The following is a 21360-nucleotide window of genomic DNA, read 5'->3' as shown; positions in this document are numbered from 1 at the left end:
GAAGCACGTACACCCCCTGCACCCTGAAGGGGTGGTGGGGATGTGGCCGGACCCTGCCCTGCCAAAGGAGCTGAGTCTGGGCCCAGAGGCACAGGAAGGTGGCAATAGGGGCAGGAGCGTGGCGTGGGCACTCCAAAAGTGCAGGAGCAATGACAAGCCAAACTATAGACACTGGGGGGGACCCCTCCAGCTGGGCAGGTGAGTGTGGCCCCCCAGTTCCTGGGGCCCAAGCTGCCCCCTCCAGATCCCAGTACACTGACTGCTGCGCACTGCTGCGAAAAATCAAGAAAGGCAGCTGCTGCCCGGGCCCCACCTTCCTCCCTGGCATCTCCCTGGGGCGCATCCCCCCTCTTGCACCCCAGGAGAGGAACGGCCTCAGTGCTGACATGGGGTGCTGGGGGAGACACTGTGGGGGGGGTCCCGGGGGCAGCCGGTGCTCAGCACGGGGGTGCAGCAGCTCTGCACGGGGTGGCCCGTTCAGCCAGGGCTGGGCCGGCACAGAAAAAGAGACCCCCAAGCCCCATGTGTCCCTCTCCCGCTCCTCCCCCACAATGTCCGCCCAGCCGCTCCCGGCCCGCTGGCCGCCTTTGAAGACCCCGGCAGGTCTCCCACGCCCGGCCCGGGCCCCCCGCGCCCCGCAGCCGCCGGTGCGTTCCCACCCGCCCGTTTCCCCCCGCCCCGTGCCCCCCGCCCGGGGCCCGCAGGAGGGAGGGTGGCGCGGCCGGGGCTTGGCGTGAAAATGATCAAGGGCTGCGGGCAGCGCCGGAGCGCAGCGCCCGTCTGATGCTGCCCGCCCGGAGGCCCCGTCGAACAAAGGCGGCATTGAGGCTCCGGCTGCGCCCCCCCCGCGCCCCCCGCCCCGAGCTGGCATCTTGGCGCGACATTAATGAACTCGCCTGTTTGTGCTCCCCCGGCCCCTCTCTCCTCCCACCACCCGGGGGGCACTGTATATATCCATCCCTCCTCGCCCGCCTCGGGCATTTCGGGGGCTCCCCCCTTCTGCCCCCTTTTGCCCGCCTGGGGATGGAACGAGCAGGGAAGAGGACACGGGGCTTTCTTCTCGGGGTCTGCCTGGTCCCCCCCGTGCTGCTGCCACTGCTGCTGCTGCTGCAGCTGGTGAGGGGAGCCCCCCTTGGCCAGGGGCTGTACCCCATGCCGGCCAGCGTCCTGCAAGGTCAGTGCGGCACAGGGATGGGGGCATCTTTACGGGAGGGTTTGGCCGTGGCTGGGGTGGCTGTAGGAGCCGGGACTCCTGGCTTCACTCTCAGGAAGTGGGGGAAGAGCAAGTAGGATGCCCAGGTCCTCGGTAAAGCCCCTCATGCCTGCACTGTCTGGACTGGGTGGCAAATGCTGCTCATGGCACTCAGGGATACCAGGGTTGCAGGGAGCAGTGTGGTTCATGTCCCACAGCTGCCAGCTTTCCCTCCTGCCTGGGTACCTGTGCCAGCCCTGGGACCCTCTGACAGGGCACGACCAGTGGGAGGGTGGCTGTGGGTGGCTACAGGTGGGCACAGGTGCAGGCACACATGGGGATGCACATTCAGGGCAGGATGTGCAGGCACCATCACACACACCCCAGCATACACAAGTGTGCACTCATGGTGAGGGCACTGTTGTGCACAGACATGCATGCACACCAACACATATGGCACACACAGGCCTGGGCAAATACCCTCCCCACACCATGTGCCCATGTGCCAACCCCACCAGGGAGGTGACAGTCAATGCCAACAAGTGACAGGCTGTGCCTAGCATAACTCTCACCATGGAGCTACTGGGGCACAGATGCTGGGCGGGCTGGGGGCACCCATGGCTGTGGTGAGGGGCTGTGGTGGGGACACAGTGGGTCTGAGCGCCCTGCATGTGCCCGGCAGCGCTGTCGAGCCGAGGGACGCTGGTGCTGGAGGCAGCGCTGAGGAGCGCGCTGCTGGCTCTGGAACGGGCGCTGGCTGAGCAGCAGTGGCAGCGGGGTGCCTGCGGGCTCTGTGCCCCCTGCCTCTTCCCCCCCTGTGCCAACCTCACCCACCGCTGCCCATGTGAGTCATGGTCCCCCTGATCCCCATGTCCCCGTCCCCAGGAGACCCTACCCAAACAGAGGCTACGGTCCCCCCCAAAGTTTGCCCAGGGCTCCTACCCAAGTATTGCCCAGCATTCCTACCCAGACACTGCCCAGAATCCCTACCCAAATGCTGCCCAGAGTCCCTACCCAAACACCACCTCATGGCCAGGAGACCCTACCCAAATATTGCTTTGGGACCCTACCAAAGCACCACCACATCCTCTAGAAGCCCTACCAGAATGATACTCCAAGACCCTATCTAAACAGTACCGTCTCCTCTATGTAGGCTTTACTGAAACAGTGCCCAGACTCCCCAAACATATCCTTAATGGCTTGAGACCCTATCGAAACACCACCCGGAGACCCTACCCAAGAAGTTCCTCATCCTCTCTAGATCCTACCCAAACATCACCTGGATCCCTACCCAAAACATTGCCCGATCTCTTGTCTCCTTCCCAGAGATCCCTCCAAAACATATCCCAGCACCCAGGAGACCTTACCAAAACATGTCAACACTACATGCCCCTATCATGCCCCCTTCCCACCTGCCCCAAAGCAGATTCTGGGGTGGCGTGGGCAGAGGTGGGCAGGTGGCAGGGAGGAGGACATGGGGATGCTCACTTCTCCACTGTCCTTGCAGCACCAGCTGTGCCCCCTGCCGTGCCCCCTACAATGCCCCCCAGCTGCCAGGCCCTGCTGGATGCCCAGGCACTGCCCGAGCTGCCCAAGCGCAACTGGGCGCTGAGCCAGGCATGTGCCCCCTACCAGCACCTGTGCCCACCCGAGGAGGCCCAACACACCTGCACCCCACTCAGTGCCCAGCTCTGCCTCCACCGCCTCCAGGAGTGCCGTGAGTGGGCACCCGCATTGCCTCTATCTCCTCCCATACAGGGGAGACCCTACAATAACAAACAGAGCATTGCCCGGGGATGCCTGGGGTTTCCTGGAGGGGATGTGGAATGCTGGGGTTGACAGGGGGTGCTGGGGTGGAGTGGGGAGACTGGGGGTGTAGGGGTGTGGTAGGGTGATGAGGGATCTCTGGTGGGATGGGGAGACTGGTGGGATGGAGGTTTCTGGGGTGAGATGTGGAGATTTAGAGGATGGATGTGTTGGGACCAATGGAGCAGATTGGAAGGAACAGGGCATTGAGGGGTGATGGAGAATCTGAGGTGGGAGAGGGGAGTGTGGGGGAACGGAGCAAGTGGGGTGATGGAGAGATTTGGGACACCAAGCCACTGGGGGTGATATGCACTCCTGGGTGGGACAGGAGTGTTTGGGATGATGTGGATCTGGGAGGCACTGAGAGGAACCAGGGGAAATGGGGGACAGCAGGGACATGGTGGTGACATTGGGGGGGTTGTCCCCACTTGCTGTGACAGCCTGTCCCCACAGGGATGGCAGCCGCAGCCCCAGGTGCCGATGCAACAGCAGAGGCGGTGATGCCAGGTGAGCTGGGATGGCCCTGCAGTGCCCACACCACCCCCCTCACGCCGGTGGAAGCCCCCAGCCCCTCGGCTACCTGCTGGGCTGGGGGGCAGAGGTTAGCGTCGGCAGCTGCCGGGCTGCGGGGTGCCCCCGGCCCGCCGCCCGCTTGCCTCTGTGAGCACAATGAGGCTTGACAGCACGCCTGGTGCTGCCTGACCCCTGGGGGCTGCCCGTCACCCCCTCCACCTGCCACAGCCGTACCAGCACTGCTGTGCCCGGCCACCTGGGAGAGGAGGCGTCCCGGCAGTGTGGGACCCCCTTCTCACCCTGGCTTTGTCTCCCAGGGACATGTGGGCACCGTGGGGGCCGCCAGGACAACGGCACGGCCCACCGAGGACGGATCATGGGCGGCAGCGTGGCCCCACGTGGGGCCTGGCCCTGGCTGGTGTCGGTGCGGCTCCACGGGGAGCTGATGTGTGGAGGGGTGCTGGTGGGGCACTCCTGGGTCCTCACCGCAGCCCACTGCTTCACTGGGTATGGTGGGAGGCATGGCAACATAGGGGTGCTGTCCCTGTAGAGGGGGGGAATGGTGTGGCACCCTTGTTCCCCCCTAACTTGCTGCCCCCCACCAGGAACCGGAATGAGCTGGTGTGGACAGTGGTAGTGGGTGACCATGAGCTGGGCAAGCCAGATGCGGGCGAGCGGACAGTGCCCGTCCGGCGCATCCTGCCTCACCCCAAGGTTGGTGGAGGTGGATACACCCTGATCTCCCTCTACATGCTCCAGGGCATCCCTCAGCACACCGCTGTTTCCTTCCAGTTTAACCCCAAGACATTTCATGGGGACCTGGCACTGCTGGAGCTGGCGGTGCCGTTGGCCCCGTCGCCCACCGTCAGCCCCGTGTGCCTGCCCAGCAGCCCCGCAGAGCCCAGCCCTGGCACTGCCTGCTACATCGTGGGCTGGGGGTCCCTCTATGAAGGTAGGTGCCACCCCAGCACCTGCAGAGTGTGGGGCTTCCCTCTCAGTGCCGTCTCCAGTGCTGGTGCACTGAGCCAGGGTATGGGAGTGCAAAAGAGGGGGGATGTGCCTGGGCACGGGGAACCCCATAACGGGTGTGTTGCCTGGCAGAGGGGCCAACAGCCGATGTGGTGATGGAGGCGCGGGTGCCCCTGCTCAGCCAGGAGACGTGTCGGGGTGCCCTGGGCAAGGACCTGCTCACCAGTGCCATGTTCTGTGCTGGGTATTTGTCTGGGGGAATAGACTCCTGTCAGGTAATGCTTGGTGCTGGGGGGCTGCCAGACCCCAAACTTGAAAATCTCTTGTGGTGTGTGGTGCTGGGCATGCACCGCAGCCTGGCAGGGTTGCTGGTGTCCCGCCTCTGACTGACACATGGGCATCCCCCCTCAGGGAGACTCAGGGGGCCCGCTGGCGTGCCAGGACCCCTCCTCTCACCGCTTCGTCCTCTACGGCATCACCTCGTGGGGTGATGGTTGCGGCGAGCGGGGCAAACCGGGCGTCTACACCCGTGTTGCTGCCTTTGTGGACTGGCTGAGCCTCCAGATGGACCGTGAGTGCCGTCAGCCACACCAGGGGGGCTGGAGGCAGCTGTGGGTGCCAGGGGTCCTGTTGGGGATACATCACTCCAGGGTGGGGGCTCAGCACATCATGGCATCCTCGCTGCCCTTGCAGCTGCCCCCAGCAGCCGGGAACCGAGCTGCTTCGACCTGCTGGCGCTGGCCCAGCTGCCCCCCGAGCAGCAGCCCCCCGAGCGTGCCCGCCTCTGCGCCTTCTATGCCAGGTCCTGCCGGCCCCCCCAAGGCCGGGCTGCCTGTGCCCGCCTGGCCGAGGAGACCTGCCGTGCCAGGACAAGACGATGTGGTAAGCCATGGTGTCTTGACAGGGGGAGGGACCCCGTTTTTGATGGGATGGGGCCAGTGTGGTGCCAGGACCATGTCTTTCCTGGTGTGCCTGCAGAGTTGCACTCCTATGCCCAGACCTTGGTGGATCTCCTGCGCCGGGCTGGTGACTTCATCCGAAACCAGTTTGACTTCTCCTTCCTCACCCACACCCTGCCCCAGCTCCTGGGCAAGATCTATGGGCACCTCTTCCCACCCCGCGTTCGCAGGGATGCCCCAGGTACATCCCCGCTGGATCACCCCATGCCCACTCAGGGTCCCATCGGTCACCCCTATGCCAACAGCCTGCTCTGGCACCCCCACGTGGCTTGCCCATCCCTTGTCCCACTTGTTCCCTTCTTGTCCCCACAGGCCTGGTTGTGGCAGGGGGCCAGCCCAGCCCCACAGCAAAGGGAGCCCAGAGACCCCCCTCCAGGTGAGGCATGGTGGGCTATGGGACAAGGTGGGGAGCTAAACGGTTTGGGTAGGCAGGCACAATGCCTGTGGGTGCTGACATGGCTTTTGGGGGACAGCCTAAATCATTGGGGTCCTGCTCTTCCTGCAACCAAGCAACATCTGGAGGGAGGTGGACATGGTCCCCAGGGTGCCCAGGACCACGCAAGCCCCACTGGGAGTGTGTGGGGTGGTATTGCTGAGGGGATGAGTGCCACCGGGCACCTGCCCTGAGCTTGCCCACTGTGCTTGCAGGCAGGGGACAGGGCAGTCACCCCACTTCGCAGGGCTCTTTGGGGCTGTGGGGCCCCAGCTGCAGGACTGGGTGGAGGCGCTGAGGGCCATGGCGGGGGGCAGCTTCCCAGCACCTACCCCAGATGAGGAGCAGCTGCCGAGGGAGACGTGGCTCTTCTTGCAGGTATTTGGGGAGGGATGGGCACAGGGGAGGCCCTACTCCTCTGGTGACAGTGCCACCAGGGACCAAAACCCACCAGTTCCCCCATATCCCTTTGTGACATCCCTTGAACCCATCATCCACTGTACAGCCATGGAGGTGGCATCTCCTGCTCTGCCACCACAGAGGGGGCATCTCACCTTCCTCAGCTGAAACTAGTGCTCTCAGTACAACCAATGAAGAGCCAGCCATGGCTGTTATCCCACAGCTTAGGATCTGATCCATATAGATGTTACATGTCCTCAACATGTCCAACACCAGCCCAGCCATGCCCTGCACTCTGCCACTGTGCACCTGGATGTGCCTACAAGTGCCCTGTGGCTGCCCCACCATCCAGCCTGTTCCCCCTTCCCTTCAGCAGGGAGAGGAGGTGGTGGAGGAGCTGGTGGGACAGGGACGAGCCTTCCTCGCACAGCTACGGGCAGAGCTGGACCTCGACACCCCTCTTGAAGCCATGGAACCACAATGGGCACCTGAAAAACTGTCAGGGACCCCTGCACTCAGCCGTGAGCCCCGGGATCCTGGGGTGCTGGGGCTGATGTGGCAGCAGGGTGTCCTTCTGCCTGATGGCCCTGTGCCCAGGCAGTGCCCACCAGCCATGTCCCCACTGGGGTTTTCATACCTCTCTTGGTGGCAGGGTCTGCACCAAGGGAGAAACGTGAGCTGGTGCCTACGGAGCTCCCAGGGGTGGAGGAGGAGGAGGCAGATGTGGGCAGAGGTAAGTGCCCTGCAGCCCCTGGCCACTGTGCAATGCCATGTGCCAATATGGGGACAGTAACAACTCCGGCCTCAGCTTCATACCCGAGTCCCCGGGCTGGTTGTCCTGTGTTGGTGGGACAGCCCTTGGCCATACCACTCTCCACAGGGACCTTCTGCCCCTGCTCCCTCAGAGAATGGGTGCTCCTCTCTGGGGCGGGTGGGCAGCAGCATGATCCCCCCATGACTCATCCCTGATGTCCCCCCTCCATCTCTCTCCTGCCTGTCCTTGGGGTCACAGTTTGCCCTGGCCTCAACGAGTCGGCAGCGCGGGTGGGTGCGGTGCGGGAGCTGTACGCATGGGTGCTGCGGGTGCCTGAGCCAGACCTGGCCATGACCTTCCAGGAGGTGAGTGTCCCATCCAGTGACTCCAAGCCCCTGACACCGGCAGCCAGGCGGTGCCACCCCCCAGCCCATCACCATCCTGCTGTGCCCCTGGCTCCCCTGGAACTCACAGTGTTGTCATCTCCCCACAGATCCTGGTGGACTTGACCTCCAAAAATGCCAAGGGGCTATACCGGGCGCAGGTGCGGGCCACAGTAGGGGGCCGCCCCACGGTCTTCGCTGGCCTGGTGGGGCTGGAGAGCGACTCACTGGCCCGCAGCATGCCTGGCCTCGTCGCTCTGGCACTCGAGGCACTGAAAACATAATGGTGCCCTGGGGCAACATGCCAGTATGGGGATGGGACACTGGGGTAGTGGTCTTTTATATCCTCCGAACACAGTTGCATCTCCAGCTCAGGCTCTTCCACATTTTTGTCCCTCATCGTGCCTCAGTTTCCCTCTTCCTGCCAGCACTGGCCATCCTCCCCAGGGCAATGGGGCACTGGGGGAGACCTGGAGTGTCTCAGCCAAGGATCTCAGCCCTCCTCTCCCCTGGGACCCCCACCTTGGCAAGCCCACCCCCACCTCATTTTCCCTAGAGGCACTTGGGCTGTTATTTATTTGTACAGAGAAAGGTCTATTTTTCAATAAAGACGGGTTTTATTTTCCAGTAGCTGGTGAGTGCTGTGCCATGCCCAGACACAGAGCGATGGGCTGACACGCATGGGGCCGGTGACACCACCTGTGCCTGCCTGTCTCCCCTTCTCCAAGCATGGGGGTGCCGGAAGAGGGGGGGTTGGAGCGGGTATCCGGTGCTGGCACCCTTCCCCCAGGCACCTGGCACCATCCATCTCCCGCTGCGGCCAGCAGCCGGACATCCGCTCGGCCAGGCCAGACAGGGAGGCAGCCAGGGCCTGGCACGGCACGGGTGCACCGTGGTCACCGCATGGGGAACCTGCCGGGGCGGCTGGCCCTGCTTGGGGCACTGCTGCTGACGGGTGAGCCGGACCATGGGGTTTGGGGCATGGGGTTGTCATGTTGCTGGGGGTTTCTGGGTCCCCTCAGTGGGATCAGTGAGGGTGGTGATGCAGGGTCCAAGCTGGGCATAAGCATCCCTAGGGCTGCATTTTGGGTATTGCCTGGCAGAATCCTATCACTGAGCATGCCCTGCTCTTCTGTCCTGGCTGTGCCACCTGGAGCCGTGTCCCTAGCTGGGCCATGTGTGTGTGTGTCTGTCCGCAGTGTCGCTGTGTCTGTGTCTCTCTGTGTGCGCCTGTGTACACAGTGACACTGCATCTGTGACCACGTCCCTCCATATATGGGTCCATGTCCACATGTGCCACTGTGTGTGCATCCACCTATGTGCACAGTGCCACCATGTCTGTGCCCAGGGTTCTCATGTTCGTGTGTCCCTGTGTGTACTGGCTCTGTATCTGCGTGCCCCTCTGTGTCTGTGCTCATGTCCTTGTCCCATGCCCATATGTGCCCCTGCATGTGTGTCATTCCCCCATGTCCATGCCCCTGTGCAGCACAGACATGCAGTGTCCTGGCCTCCTTCAGTCTTTTCCATCCTTACCCCACCCTGCCCTTGCTGAGCATCCCTGCGGGGTGGCACTAGCCCCAGTAGCCCACCCTGGTCTACCTGACTCGACATCCCCAGGCGGGCTCTGTGTCAACCAGGAGGAGCGGCTCATCCACTACCTCTTCGAGGAGAAGGGCTACAACAAGGAGGTGCACCCCGTCACCTCCAGTGACGAGGTTGTGGATGTCTACCTGGCCCTCACTCTCTCCAACCTCATCTCATTGGTGAGATCCAGTGGACAGTGCCCACCATGGGTTCCCCCCCGGCCATGCCTCAACCCCAGGGCTGGCTGCATGGGGGGGATCGCTGGAGAGGGATCCTGGGCTGGGGGGTACAGCTGCAGGGCATGGCCCTGGCGTCTCACTGCCCCATGCTGTCGTTGCAGAAAGAGGTAGATGAGACACTCACCACCAACGTATGGCTCGAGCATGTGAGTAGGGACAGGCATCATGGCTACAACAAGGAATGGGCAATGGGGTTGCCCAGTGTGGTGAGTGGGTGACCTGGGGTTCCTCCTCTCCAGGGCTGGACTGATTACCGCCTGCAGTGGAACAAGTCCGAGTTTGGGGACGTTGAGGTGCTCCGCCTGCCACCAGACATGCTGTGGCTGCCTGAGATAGTCCTAGAGAACAAGTGAGCCATGCCTCAGCTTCCCTTCCCAAACACCATGAACTGTGCCTCATACAGGCCCAGGGCTCCCCCTGCCCCTGCCATCACCTCATCTCTCTCCCGGTCCAGCAACGACGGGCTCTTCGAGATCGCCTACTACTGCAACGTCCTCATCTACAACACCGGCTACGTCTACTGGCTGCCGCCCGCCATCTTCCGCACCACCTGTGCCATCAACGTCGACTTCTTCCCCTTTGACTGGCAGAACTGCACCCTCAAATTCAGGTGCTGGGGGGCTGGCTGGGCCAGGGGTGGGCAGCAGGGTGGGCATCCCAACCCCCTGCAGTGCCCTCTGCTGCCAGCACCTTCCCTTGCTGTTGGAGTGCAGCAAGGTGGGGGTTTGCAGGTGACTCGGTGGCCCAAGTCCATCATGCTGGAGGTCAGGGTGGGTGGGTAATGGGTATAAAGCAGCCAGCACAGCTCCTCACTGCCTATCTCCCCCGGCCATGGGCCAGCTCACTAGCGTACAGCGCCCTGGAGATCAGTATGCACTTGAAGACAGAAAACGACCCAGAGACGGGCAAGGATTACCCCGTGGAGTGGATCATCATTGACCCCGAAGGCTTCACAGGTAATGCTTGTGCTCTCTGCTGTGTCCTGTGGCAGTGGGACACTCTGTACGGGGCTCAGGTGCACCCTGCCATTGGGGTACCCTGCCATAGAGACACCCTAGTGCCCAGGGCTTTGGCACCCTTGCACCCATCCCACCAGGCCTGGAACTACCCAGCCCCAGGACAGGGACACCTGTGCTGGAGGGGCTGGTGAGGATGGGCATGGCAGGGTCCCCTCATGCTATGCACTGTCTCATGTGTCCTGGCAGAGAACGGGGAATGGGAAATCATCCACCGCCCGGCCCGCAAGAACATTCACCCTGAGAACCCTCCTGACAGCTGTGAGCACCAGGACATCACCTTCCACCTCATCATCAAACGCAAGCCGCTTTTCTATGTCATCAATATTGTCACGCCCTGCATCCTCATTGCCTTCATGGCCATCCTCGTCTTCTACCTGCCCGCTGATAGTAAGTGAGCCCCGTGGCACCTGCACTGGGTATAGGGGTCACCTCGGGGAGCACCTCCATATCCCACACTTGCATCAGGTCCTGGGACATGGGGACAGCCTAATGCCCAACACAGGGACATCCTGGTACTGGGACACTGCCATATGGGACACCACCACATAGGGCACCATCATTCCAGCCAGACATCTTGACAAGTGCGCACTTAGGCACGGGATACCTCATGTGGGATCCTGGGGTACCCCCATACTAGAAAACCCTATGTGGGGCAGTGTATGGTGGGACACTGAAAGGGCAATCGGGGCACTGGGAAAGGGACCTGGGGCAGGGTTTGCCCTCAGCTCACCTGCTCTCTAGGTGGTGAGAAGATGACCCTGGTGATCTCTGTGCTCCTGGCCCAGTCTGTCTTCCTTCTGCTCATCTCCCAGCGCCTGCCCGCCACCTCCCACGCCATCCCGCTCATTGGCAAGTGAGTCCTGGGCACTGCTGGGTGCAGTGGGGACATCATAGAGTCCCCAGAGTGCTAGCAGGCAGCTCTGCCTGTGCCCAGCCCCTGTGACAATGCCAGCTCCAGGTCCATGTTCTCCACAGGTATCTGCTTTTTATCATGCTGCTGGTGTCAGCCATGGTGGTGATCTGTGTCGTGGTCCTCAACTTCCATTTCCGCACCCCCAGCACCCATGTCATGTCCGACTGGGTCAAAGAGGTGAGCAGGGTGCTGGGCTGGAGTGTGTGAACTGGTAGGTACAGGGGTGGCACTGAGCCCCACTGAGGGCATGGGACAGCACAGCCCTGGCTTTGCATTGTGGTGTCCCACCTGTGCAGCTCCAAGAGGCTGCACACCCAGCTTGGAGGCAGAAGGTGGTGACAAGGTGGCACTGCACCGGGGAGGTGGCCAAGGGGCCTGACACCCCCTCCCATGCCCCAGGTCTTCCTGGACACCCTGCCCCGCCTGCTGGGCATGTCACAGCCGTCCGAGAGCCCGGCGGGTGCCCCGTGCATCCGGCGCTTCAGCTCAGCCGGCTACATCGCCAAGGCAGAGGAGTACTTCAGCGTCAAGTCCCGCAGCGAGCTCATGTTTGAAAAGCAGTCGGAGCGTCATGGCCTGTCCAGCCGTGTCACCCCTGCCCGTAAGCCACAGCCCCTCCACGGGAACATGGGGAAGAGTGGCCGAATGGGGCTCTCCGGGGGTGGCAGCCTGTCTCACCACCCTCCTTGTCCCCAGGTTTGGCACCGCCAGGCACAGATACGGGCGAGGAGCAACTCTATGAGCACATAAAACCCATAATTGATGGTGCCAACTACATCGTTAAGCACATGCGGGAGAAAAACAGCTACAACGAGGTGGGCACCCATGGCCATGAGGGGGCAAAGGGGACTCCCTGTGCCTGCTGTGCCCCCCACTGCCTGGTTCCCACCTCTGTTCCCAGGAGAAGGACAACTGGAACCAAGTGGCACGGACCATGGACCGCCTCTGCCTCTTCCTCATCACCCCCTTGCTGGTGGTGGGCACTCTCTGGATCTTCCTCATGGGCATCTACAACCACCCCCCTCCACTGCCCTTCGCTGGAGACCCTTATGACTATCGAGAGGAGAACAAGCGCTTCATATAGCTGGGGGGTCCCATGTGTCAGTCCCCCGCTCCTTCCCACTCACCCACCTTGGCTCGTGGAAATAAAGCTGGTGCTTCTTGCCACAGGGTGCTGAGCTGCTGGCTGCTCTCAGTGTCCCCTCCTGAGTGCTGTGTGTGTGTCAGGGAGGGTGATACCACCAGGGAACAGGTGCTCTTAGGTGTCTGGAGTGCGGTGGTGCTCAGTTGTGGCTGGAAGGGGTGTTTCCCAGAGAGGATGTGGTGGTACCAGCCCTGCTATTCCAGTTTGGGCTGTGCACTCGGGATGGGGTGGGTTGGGGAAGGGGATGGACCCCCCCACCACGGCACCATCTCCTCTGGACCCCTTGCAATGGGCAGAGACACCATCAGAGCCCACATCACCCCCCCATCTCCATGAGCCCCCAGCCAGACCCAGGAGTGCCCCCCCATCCAGACTCCATCCTGCAGGACCCAGCTGGGGGCCAAGAGGGGTGACTTCCCCCCGGCTCAGCAGTGGGACACCAGGGCTCAGGTTTCAGAGGGCACAGCTGACGTCCCCCCACCGGCAGTGGCCCGAGACAGCTGTCACGTCCTTTCCACTGAGCCAGGAATCTCACCTCCCCACCCTGACTCCCCTGCACAGGGTCTGGCAGGATTTGGACCTGCAAGGCAGACATCACTGCCCAGGCTGACACGGTGGGACTCATCTGCATCTTCCCCTCCCTACACCCCGGGGGCAGCCACCACCATGGGGGGACAGGGCATTGCTGGGGGTGCTTGCAGGGGGGCACCCCTTTTCCATGACCCTGGACACCTGGGTTTGTGCTTCAGGGAGATGCATCCCTCTGTGAGAGACACGGAGAAACTGAGGCACAGAGCTCATTTTGCCCCCAGACCCAGTTCCACCTCCCCCTGCACAAAATACCAGAGGAGCTTCCCAGAAAACTGTCATCACCTCACTGGCGGGGAGGGGTGTGGGTGGTCACTCGTTTCTCCCCATCTCCTGTGGCTGTTGGGAACAGCTGACGGTGGCAGGGGACAGCTGTCCTGTCCCCGCGTGTGCCAGGCCCAGAACAGCGCCGTGCAGGCAGCCGAGCAGAGCCCCAGCCTCTGCGCCCCGCGGCACCGCCATGCGCTGCCACAGCCTCCTCCTCACCCTCTGCGCCCTGGCAGGTAAGGGGTGTCTGCTGCGGGGGGGGGCCTGGGGGGCACCCGGTCATCCCCTGCCTTTGCCCTTGGGGGTTTGTCACCTATGGGTGTGCAGCGCCATGCACCGTCCCACCAGGGTGTCCCTATGCTGGCAAGCCATTGTCCCCATGTCCTGCCCTGGAGAGGTCTCTGGGATGAGTGGGGTGGGGGACACTCCCCCCCCCCACTTGCACACTGGGACACTGATACACACAGGCACACACAGCTGCTTGCGCACACCCACAGTAACACGCACATGGACATCCCCTCCCCACGCACACCCTGCACACCCCCACCCATGCCAGCAGGTCCTGGGACCATCCGTGGCCCTGCTATCCCCACCCCCGGGTGCCCCCATGGCATGTGTGCTCCCCAGGCGTGGGCTGCAGGAACCAGGAGGAGAAGCTGCTCCAGGACCTCATGACCAACTATAACCGGCACCTCCGCCCAGCCCTGCGCAGGGATCAGGTCATTGATGTCACCCTCAAGCTCACCCTCACGAACCTCATCTCCCTGGTGAGAGACCCCCACCCCATCCCCATAGCAGGATGGGGTTTGCCCCCACGCATGGGGCAGTGGGCAGGGGTGGGCAGGGCACTAAAGCTCTCTCCCCACTTCCTTCCTTGCCAGAACGAACGGGAGGAGACCCTCACCACCAACGTCTGGATCGAGATGGTGAGACCCTTCACTTCCAGGCAGGACAACCCCCAGGTCGCATTTGCATCTCAGGGTGGCACCCCATGGAGGGTTGGCACCGTAACCTGCACCCTCTTTTGTTGGTGCCCCCCACTGAGCCCATTTTGGGAGCAGAACAGGACAGGCAGCTCACAAGCTCCCCCGCCTCAGGAAGCACCGTGACCCCTGTTCTCTGCTCCCCTTCCCACAGCAATGGTCCGATTATCGCCTGCGGTGGGACCCCGAGGAATACGACAACATCCAGCTGCTGAGGGTGCCCTCCACCATGGTCTGGCTGCCCGATGTTGTCCTGGAGAACAAGTAGGTGACAGGGCAGAGTGGACATCACCCTCCACAGGGGGCGGCAGCTCCCCCTGGGCATGGTTTGAGACTGAGACCACCCTTTTCTCCCCCAGCATCGATGGGACGTTTGAAATCACTCTCTACACCAATGTACTGGTGTCCCCTGATGGTAGCATCTACTGGCTGCCCCCTGCCATCTACCGCAGCTCCTGCTCCATCCACGTTACCTATTTTCCTTTCGACTGGCAGAACTGCACCATGGTCTTCCAGTGAGCACCAGACAAGGGATGGGCATGGGATGCCCACCTCTGCCCCAGGGCAATGAGGTCCCAGGGAGACAAGTGCCACCTACCTGTGCCCCAGAACCCCGTTGGTGGCAGGAGGCACCTTGGCTAAGCCAGGCACCCCTAAGTAGGGCTGGAGGTGGCTGGTGTAACGGTGTCACACTGACACCCTTTCCCCATCCAACCTGCTGCACGCCAGCCTGTGCCACCCCCCTGTTCCTCCCTAGATCCCAGACCTACAGCGCCAATGAAATCAACCTGCTGCTGACGGTGGAGGATGGCCAGACCGTGGAGTGGATCTCCATCGACCCTGAGGCTTTCACAGGTAGCACCACAGCTGCCCCTGTGACACAGGAGCATCACACTGCAGGGGACACCGAACAGGCCTGGTGGTACACCGGTGGCTGCCCAAAGCAGAGCTATGGGGGCTGTTAGCAGCTCCTGCCTTTAGATGGGCGCTTAAGTTATTAGTGGAAGTGGGAGTGTGAAAGAGATTTGTTTTTCTAACCCCCTTGGCTTGGGGATCTCACTGCTGGCAGCGGCTCCTGGAGAACACCGCTCCTGGGGAGCTTGATTGATGCTGGGAACGTAGCTGTCATGGCCAAACGATGACGTTTTCCATCACATTTTAATTGCATATTGAAGGAACAAAATGCTTTTCGGGCAGTGAGATTTATTTTTTCATTACTAGCCCGAGAAGCAATCTTGATTGGGAAAAATCTATCGCTCCCACAGATGGCAGGAGAAAACAGCGTGCTGTCACCCAGCGTCACGCTCGGCTTCCCCCCGCCATGCCCTGGGGACAGGGAGGTGGGGCATCCCAATCCCACACAAAACTCACTGTGGGACCCCCCGAGGGGCTCAAGATGCTCCATAGATGCCCAGGTCCCCACTCCAACAGCCTTTAGGAGTATTTTACCCAGGCACTCCGGCACACTCTGCAGTGCTAATCTCCCCCTCCAGCAGCTCTAGTACCTTTCCCCACATGGTGTCCATCCTGGGTGCCCCATGGGCCCCACGTCGATCACCAGCCCTCCCCTTCCTCCCCCCTGGACTGGCAGCCTCAGTGCTTCCAGTGTGGTGGTGGGACTCACATCACTGCTTCATGGCAGAGAATGGCGAATGGGCCATCAAGCACCGCCCGGCTCGGAAGATCATCAATTCGGAGCATTTCACCCCAGATGACATCCAGTACCAGCAGGTCATCTTCTATCTCATCATCCAGCGCAAGCCACTCTTCTATGTCATCAACATCATCGTGCCGTGTGTCCTCATCTCCGCCATGGCCGTGCTGGTATACTTTCTTCCTGCCAAAGGTGGGCACTGGTGCCATGGCCACAGGGGATGTGTAATGGGGGCAGCCACAGTGAGGGAGGGCTCATTGTTCCCTCCGTGCTTGGGGACCATCAGTGCCATCTCTCACCCACTCCTGTGATATTTGTGGGTGGTGTGAATTTCCATGTACCCCACGGTTAAAGCCTCAGGACTTGGCCAGTTCAGCTTCAGGGTGGGGGCTTTTTGCCAAAGGACCGCAATGCCCACACTGCTGCCCCATGCCAACCGCTGCCTCCCTCCTCTCCTTGGCAGCGGGTGGGCAGAAATGCACCGTCTCCATCAACGTCCTCCTGGCTCAGACAGTCTTCCTCTTCCTCATCGCCCAGAAGGTGCCTGAGACCTCCCAGGCTGTGCCTCTCATTGGGAAGTAAGTGATAAGTGATGCACGGGGATGGAGGTGTCAGTTGTGTTGTCACACCATGCCAGTGGGGTCCCTGGGTACTGTGCAGCAGTGCCTAGGGACAGGACTCTGACCCAGAAATAACCCCCAGCCCAGGCAGGGCTGGCAGGGCTATCACGCGCCCATGTCCCACTGCTCGTCCCCAGTTTTGAGCCCAGGAGGGACCTCATACACCCATAGCTTGTGGCTCAGCAGCCCCTGTGTCCCCTGCCCAGGTACCTGACTTTCCTCATGGTGGTGACTGTGGTGATCGTGGTGAACGCTGTCATCGTCCTCAACGTCTCGCTGAGAACACCCAACACTCACTCCATGTCCCAGAGAGTGCGTCAGGTACCCGCTGCCATCCACCTGCCCCTCATGCATGATGAAAGGGGTGGGTATTTGGGGACCCCAGCCAGCCCCTTGCAGAGTGGGATGGCTGGCATGCCTTAATCTGCATGCAAGTCCTGGCACAAAGAGGGAACCCTCAGATGTCCCCATGAGACCACAATGTGCCACCAACCCCCTCCAAGCCACTACTGAGGACTGAGGAGCAGCAGGTGGCAACACACCCAGCATCCTGGTGGTACGAGGGCACCCCACGGGGATGCTCCAGGCAATGCAAGGGGACCCTGTCGCACCCACTGAGTGCCCAGGGGCAGTTTGGGGGTTCAGGTCTCCATGGGTGACGCTGTGCCCAGGTGTTCCTGCACCTCCTGCCCCACTACCTGGGCATGCACATGCCGGAGGAGGCACCGGGGCCGCAGCGACCTGCCCGGAGACGCAGCTCCTTGGGGCTCATGGTGAAAGCTGATGAGTACATGCTCTGGAAAGCCCGGACCGAGCTGCTCTTCGAGAAGCAGAAGGAGAGGGATGGGTTGATGAAAACTGTGCTGGAAAAGATTGGTGAGTGCCCCTGGGGAACTGACACCTCCCAGGGAGGCTGGGTGACGTGCCAGGCAACTGGTGCCTGCTGTGCTGACTCTGCTGTCTGCAGAACGTGGCCTGGAGAGTGGCAGTGCCCAGGACTTCTGCCAGAGCCTGGAGGAGGCAGGTCCTGAGATCCGTGCCTGTGTGGATGCCTGCAACCACATTGCCAAAGCCACGCGGGAACAGAATGACTTCAACAGCGTAAGTTGGGGCTGGGGGGGGTGTGGGGGGGTGGGACCCACATGGGGGGCAGCCCTCACCCCCCTCCTCATGCCATCGGCAGGAGAGCGAAGAGTGGATTCTGGTGGGACGGGTGATTGACCGCGTCTGCTTCTTCATCATGGCCTCCCTCTTTGTGTGCGGCACCGTCGGCATCTTCCTCATGGCTCACTTCAACCAGGCGCCCGCGTTGCCCTTCCCTGGGGACCCCAAGCAGTACCTGCCGCAGTGATGCCCACGGGCCCCTGCCAGCCCTCCTGCTGCTGGGACTGCTGGAGCCAGGGGCTGGGCACCCCCAAACCAGCCTGAGCTGAGATCCCTGTGGGCACAGCAGCTCCTGGTGCCAAGCACAGAGCTGGGGGAGGATGGGGAGCAGGGGGGACTCTGCCACCCCCCAGCAGTGGTGGGGAAGGCAGGAGCTGTGGCTGTGGGGGTGGCTGTGTTTGTGCTGAATGTGGAAGTAAAGCCCGTGGCAGTCTCATGAGCCTCTGTGGCATCATTGCTGTGTGCCCACTGATGGGGTTACCTCTCTTGGATGAGCTGGATTGCCACCTGTGCAGTCTGGCTACAGCTCTCTAAACCACACAGCCCTGTCCCAGCACCCCGCAAGGGTGCTGAGAGATGAGACAAGGGGAAATCAAAGATGAATCCAGGCATCTGATGGGTTGTGTACCAGTGCTGGCAGCAAGAGCCACGTTACCCTGCTGCAAGTTCACAGCTTCAAGCCCGGGGCAAACGGGATTCCTGGCATCCCTTGCCACTCCAATGGTGGCAACCGTCAGGAATCACAGATACAGCCCCCCATTCTGGCATAGCAATGGAGCCACAGAGGGGATATAGGGCAGGTAATTCCTCCATTTATGCCCCTGGTGTGGTTCTTGGGGGCAGCTGAATCGCTGTCCCTGTTCCCTAGCAAGCAGCTTGGGGTGAGAAGACCCTGGGCCACTAGGAACCCAACCCCCCTCAGGGATGGGTGCCCCTTGGCACCCACCCTGCTACCAGCATCATTACATGACTCCCCCACCAGCCCTCCCTGCCCCACGGGATCATCTCTGTCAAACACAGCCCCTTCCCCCCACCGCAGCAACACCGCGTCCCCCTGTGCCCCTCACTGACCTCTGAGGCCCCCAGGGCTTTGTCCCTGCTGGCAGGGGAGATGTGGAGGTCAGCCTGGGAACGGTGGCGGTCAGCGTCTGCTCCCCTGGGGTCCAACTCACACCACCTGTGCCCACCTCCAGGATGTGCTATGCCTGGTCATTTCCCATTGATTGCTGGGTCCCTGTTGCCCTGCTGCCAGTCTCCAGGACAAGGGAGCTTTGAACAGGGCCAGGTATTGTCACACATTTCTACCCACTCCGCAGAGCTTCTGCTTCCAGGTGAGCTCAGTCCCCAGCATGTCCCTGCAGCACAACCAGAAAGGGATGAGCTCTTCCAGCCTGCCAGGAGCATGCGAACAAGACCGTGTTCTTCACCATCCTCAAGCAGTGGTTTTATCTGTCCTCTGAAGGTCCCCGGGGTTTATCACCGCACCAGAGACAAGGACAAAAAAACCAAAAGCAGTAGCCATGATGACACAGCAGATGTGTCTTACAGCAACCAGTGGGACATCGCCTTGCAGGTCACCCTGCTGCAGCTGGCAGGGTGCTGGGGGGAGTGCAGCGAGAGAGGAAAAGCCCCTCCAGCCCAGTATCAGCTCCACGTGCCTACAATCCATCAAGAAGCACTAAGGAGGGGCAACAACCCCCTCTAAGCACCCTCCATCTGCTCCCCTCCAAAACTAGGGACTCCGTTCTGTGGGCTGAGAAGCAGATTTCCTCCTTAGCTCCAGCTTGAGAGCACCCAGCAGGCCCCCCACCACTGTCCCCTCAGCCAAGCCCAGCCATCAGCCCCCACTCAAGCAGCTGTAGCCAGAGACACCCACAGCACATATGCCCCGGTATCTCCTGCAGAAAGAAAAAGCCCTGGGGCTGGACTCCAAGGCTTGAAGGGGTTCAAGGCCCTGCTGGTTTCCTCAAAGGTTGCAACATAAGGATCTGAACAAGTTTAAGGATGGAGAAAGCCTGAAGGATGAGAAGAGCAGGGAAGGTCACAATTTGCCACAGATTTGGGGCTCCCGTGGGTCCAGGCTTGCTTCCTGAATTAAGAGGATCTGAAACTTTTTTCTAGGGTGTGACAGAAGCTCCTGCCCCTCCCAAACCACCCCACACTTTTATTAGCAGGACAGAGTAGACTACAACCCCAAAGCCCTGTTCAAAACCCAGTCTGGCTCCATCCAGCACCAAACCTGGTGCTTGGCACTGATCAAATGCTGCTTTTCTCCTGACGTCAGGAAAAGTTGTAGCCTTCAAGAGGACAAGGTCCACACCCCAGCCAGCTCGTTCCCTTCACGGCTGAGCAAGAGGAACCAGCACTAAGTTCCTCCAAACCTCAACCACGGCAGCAGCGGGAGGAGAGTAACAGCCCCCAAGGGATGGGCTCTTCCACAGCTCACTCACAAAGCGTATTTAAGGGCAAACACAGCAGGACTGCAGCATTTTCAGATTTAATAGCAAGCCTGCGCTCATCAGCGTGAGCTTAGACGCGGGGTATCAGAGGCGAGAAGTGGGCGAGTCCATGAAATAGCAGAGGTGGACACGACGCGCAGCTGGGCACAACAACAGGACTAAAGCCCCAAGTGATGTCATCTGCAAGAAGCTAAATGCGCTGTGGATAAAAGGAGCCTGCAGCTAGTATTTCAGCCTTGCCTTGCAAGGCTATTTTTGCTTAGATTGTCAAAATGTAATTACAACTAAATCCCCCCTAACAAATGCTGGAAGAGCAGCAGGGGAGAGTTGTATTTAAAAGGAATTTTAAGCAGCAGCCGTAGTGGTACCTGATCGCAGCAGGGAAAACAAACCATCACTGGAAAAGAGCATTTGGTTGCAAGCTGGTGGCAAACAAGCAGCAAGAGTAGGAGTAGGGCTGTGGAGTCTTGAGAAAGAGGGATGGCACAGCCCATGAAGTGCCCTGGTCCCTGCACCCAGCCAGGCGCCAGCAGGCACAGACCACCTGAGCAAAGGGAGCAGTTTGTCACCACTGTCAGTGCACCGAACGTTTCCAGAGGCACCCTCACCGCAGAAAACAAACCCCTCAGAAGACTGAATATTTCAGACAGTTTCCTCTGCTAGTCCTGACTGCTTTCAGTCTAGGCTTCAGTAATAACACAAGGAATTTGCAATTGGAGTCAGGAGGCTGAAGGTTTCCTGGTCCCCAAGGCCAATAATTGTCTCAGACACGAGCTGCTGGTTCTGTGGTTGGTACCAAACTGGCCCAAGCGGCCCCTTCTCTCGAGGGACTGCGCAGAGCAAGTCGGGTGGGAGACGTGCCCCATCTCCGGCCAGAGCCTCCCCTCCTGGGCCCAACGCAAAGGCTCTATTAAAAATGAAAGACAGTTGCGTGATTCCCCAAGGAAAAGGGGAAAAGGCTTGAGCTGTTAATGAGTACAATTAGCGTTGTAGTCAAGCAAATCAGAGGAAATAATTAGCTCCTCTTGTTTCTGTGGCATCCAAACTGCAGCTTTCCAGGCAACAACCCATCAGCCCAGTCTCACCCTGGAGGAGGGTCACTCGCCACCCCGTTCTGGTCACAGCTTTCCTGGGCCATCACCCTCTCCTGCCACACGCACAGGGGGGTTCAGGTTCTCAGATGGCCAGACTTGCAAACCTCAGCGTGCTCCAGAAGCCCACACAGCCCTGCTGCATTCAGCCTTTCCCTGGATCCAACACAGGGTAGCACTGCTGGATCTCCGAGACAGAGTCAAGGTAACTAAGTGACACCAAACAC

At 60.9% G+C, this 21360-nt stretch overlaps 3 protein-coding genes across 11 annotated transcripts; all 3 read left to right on the top strand.

The window, feature by feature from the left end:
* Nucleotides 1-1038: 1038 nt before the first annotated feature.
* Nucleotides 1039-8038, top strand: PRSS56 (serine protease 56). 6 transcript variants are annotated; one of them, XM_065073536.1, is made up of 17 exons: nt 1039-1174; nt 1875-2036; nt 2700-2909; nt 3452-3505; nt 3829-4018; nt 4117-4225; nt 4304-4463; nt 4613-4755; nt 4892-5051; nt 5174-5362; nt 5459-5620; nt 5752-5815; nt 6088-6250; nt 6648-6792; nt 6924-7004; nt 7284-7390; nt 7519-8038. In XM_065073536.1, the coding sequence occupies exons 1-17, from the start codon at nt 1153-1155 to the stop codon at nt 7690-7692; spliced, it is 2295 nt and encodes a 764-aa protein (XP_064929608.1). In that variant the 5' UTR covers nt 1039-1152; the 3' UTR covers nt 7693-8038. The 6 variants fall into 6 exon arrangements, with proteins under 6 accessions (XP_064929608.1, XP_064929607.1, XP_021136266.2 ...); XM_065073535.1 differs by having other exon boundaries at nt 6645-6792; XM_021280591.2 differs by lacking the exon at nt 2700-2909 and having other exon boundaries at nt 6645-6792.
* A 99-nt stretch (nt 8039-8137) lies between these two features.
* Nucleotides 8138-12341, top strand: CHRND (cholinergic receptor nicotinic delta subunit). 3 transcript variants are annotated; one of them, XM_005513246.3, is made up of 12 exons: nt 8138-8363; nt 9026-9171; nt 9333-9377; nt 9471-9580; nt 9686-9841; nt 10072-10187; nt 10437-10637; nt 10992-11103; nt 11226-11340; nt 11563-11764; nt 11860-11978; nt 12065-12341. In XM_005513246.3, the coding sequence occupies exons 1-12, from the start codon at nt 8138-8140 to the stop codon at nt 12245-12247; spliced, it is 1731 nt and encodes a 576-aa protein (XP_005513303.2). In that variant the 3' UTR covers nt 12248-12341. The 3 variants fall into 3 exon arrangements, with proteins under 3 accessions (XP_005513303.2, XP_064929614.1, XP_021136269.1); XM_065073542.1 differs by having other exon boundaries at nt 8181-8363; nt 9046-9171; XM_021280594.2 differs by having other exon boundaries at nt 8181-9171.
* Nucleotides 12342-13190: 849 nt separating this feature from the next.
* On the top strand, nt 13191-18022 carry CHRNG (cholinergic receptor nicotinic gamma subunit). Of its 2 annotated transcripts, XM_065073540.1 has the most exons (12): nt 13241-13398; nt 13790-13929; nt 14044-14088; nt 14300-14409; nt 14505-14660; nt 14903-15000; nt 15788-15991; nt 16263-16377; nt 16626-16740; nt 17091-17295; nt 17387-17520; nt 17603-18022. In XM_065073540.1, exons 1-12 carry the CDS (start codon nt 13356-13358, stop codon nt 17768-17770), a joined length of 1533 nt encoding a protein of 510 aa, XP_064929612.1. In that variant the 5' UTR covers nt 13241-13355; the 3' UTR covers nt 17771-18022. The 2 variants fall into 2 exon arrangements, with proteins under 2 accessions (XP_064929613.1, XP_064929612.1); XM_065073541.1 differs by lacking the exon at nt 14505-14660 and having other exon boundaries at nt 13191-13398.
* Nucleotides 18023-21360: the final 3338 nt, after the last annotated feature.

The sequence above is a fragment of the Columba livia genome, chromosome 9 (genome assembly GCF_036013475.1).
Source record: "Columba livia isolate bColLiv1 breed racing homer chromosome 9, bColLiv1.pat.W.v2, whole genome shotgun sequence".
Taxonomy (NCBI): Eukaryota; Metazoa; Chordata; class Aves; order Columbiformes; family Columbidae; genus Columba; species Columba livia.
The sequence above is the reverse complement of the archived record's forward strand: the minus strand, read 5'-3'. Positions and strand labels throughout refer to the sequence as shown.

Bases quoted from the DNA above. Each gene is read 5' to 3' on its own strand.
- PRSS56 (XM_065073535.1), top strand. From the start codon at position 1,153: ATGCCGGCCAGCGTCCTGCAAG. The intron at 5,621-5,751 runs GTACATCCCCGC...TTGTCCCCACAG, and splicing joins CGTTCGCAGGGATGCCCCAG to GCCTGGTTGTGGCAGGGGGC. The intron at 5,816-6,087 runs GTGAGGCATGGT...CTGTGCTTGCAG, and splicing joins GCCCAGAGACCCCCCTCCAG to GCAGGGGACAGGGCAGTCAC.
- CHRND (XM_021280594.2), top strand. From the start codon at position 8,692: ATGTCCACATGTGCCACTGTGTGTGCATCCACCTATGTGCACAGTGCC. The intron at 9,842-10,071 runs GTGCTGGGGGGC...GCCATGGGCCAG, and splicing joins AACTGCACCCTCAAATTCAG to CTCACTAGCGTACAGCGCCC. The intron at 11,765-11,859 runs GTAAGCCACAGC...CCTTGTCCCCAG, and splicing joins CAGCCGTGTCACCCCTGCCC to GTTTGGCACCGCCAGGCACA.
- CHRNG (XM_065073540.1), top strand. From the start codon at position 13,356: ATGCGCTGCCACAGCCTCCTCCTCACCCTCTGCGCCCTGGCAG. The intron at 13,399-13,789 runs GTAAGGGGTGTC...TGTGCTCCCCAG, and splicing joins CACCCTCTGCGCCCTGGCAG to GCGTGGGCTGCAGGAACCAG. The intron at 15,001-15,787 runs GTAGCACCACAG...GCTTCATGGCAG, and splicing joins CGACCCTGAGGCTTTCACAG to AGAATGGCGAATGGGCCATC.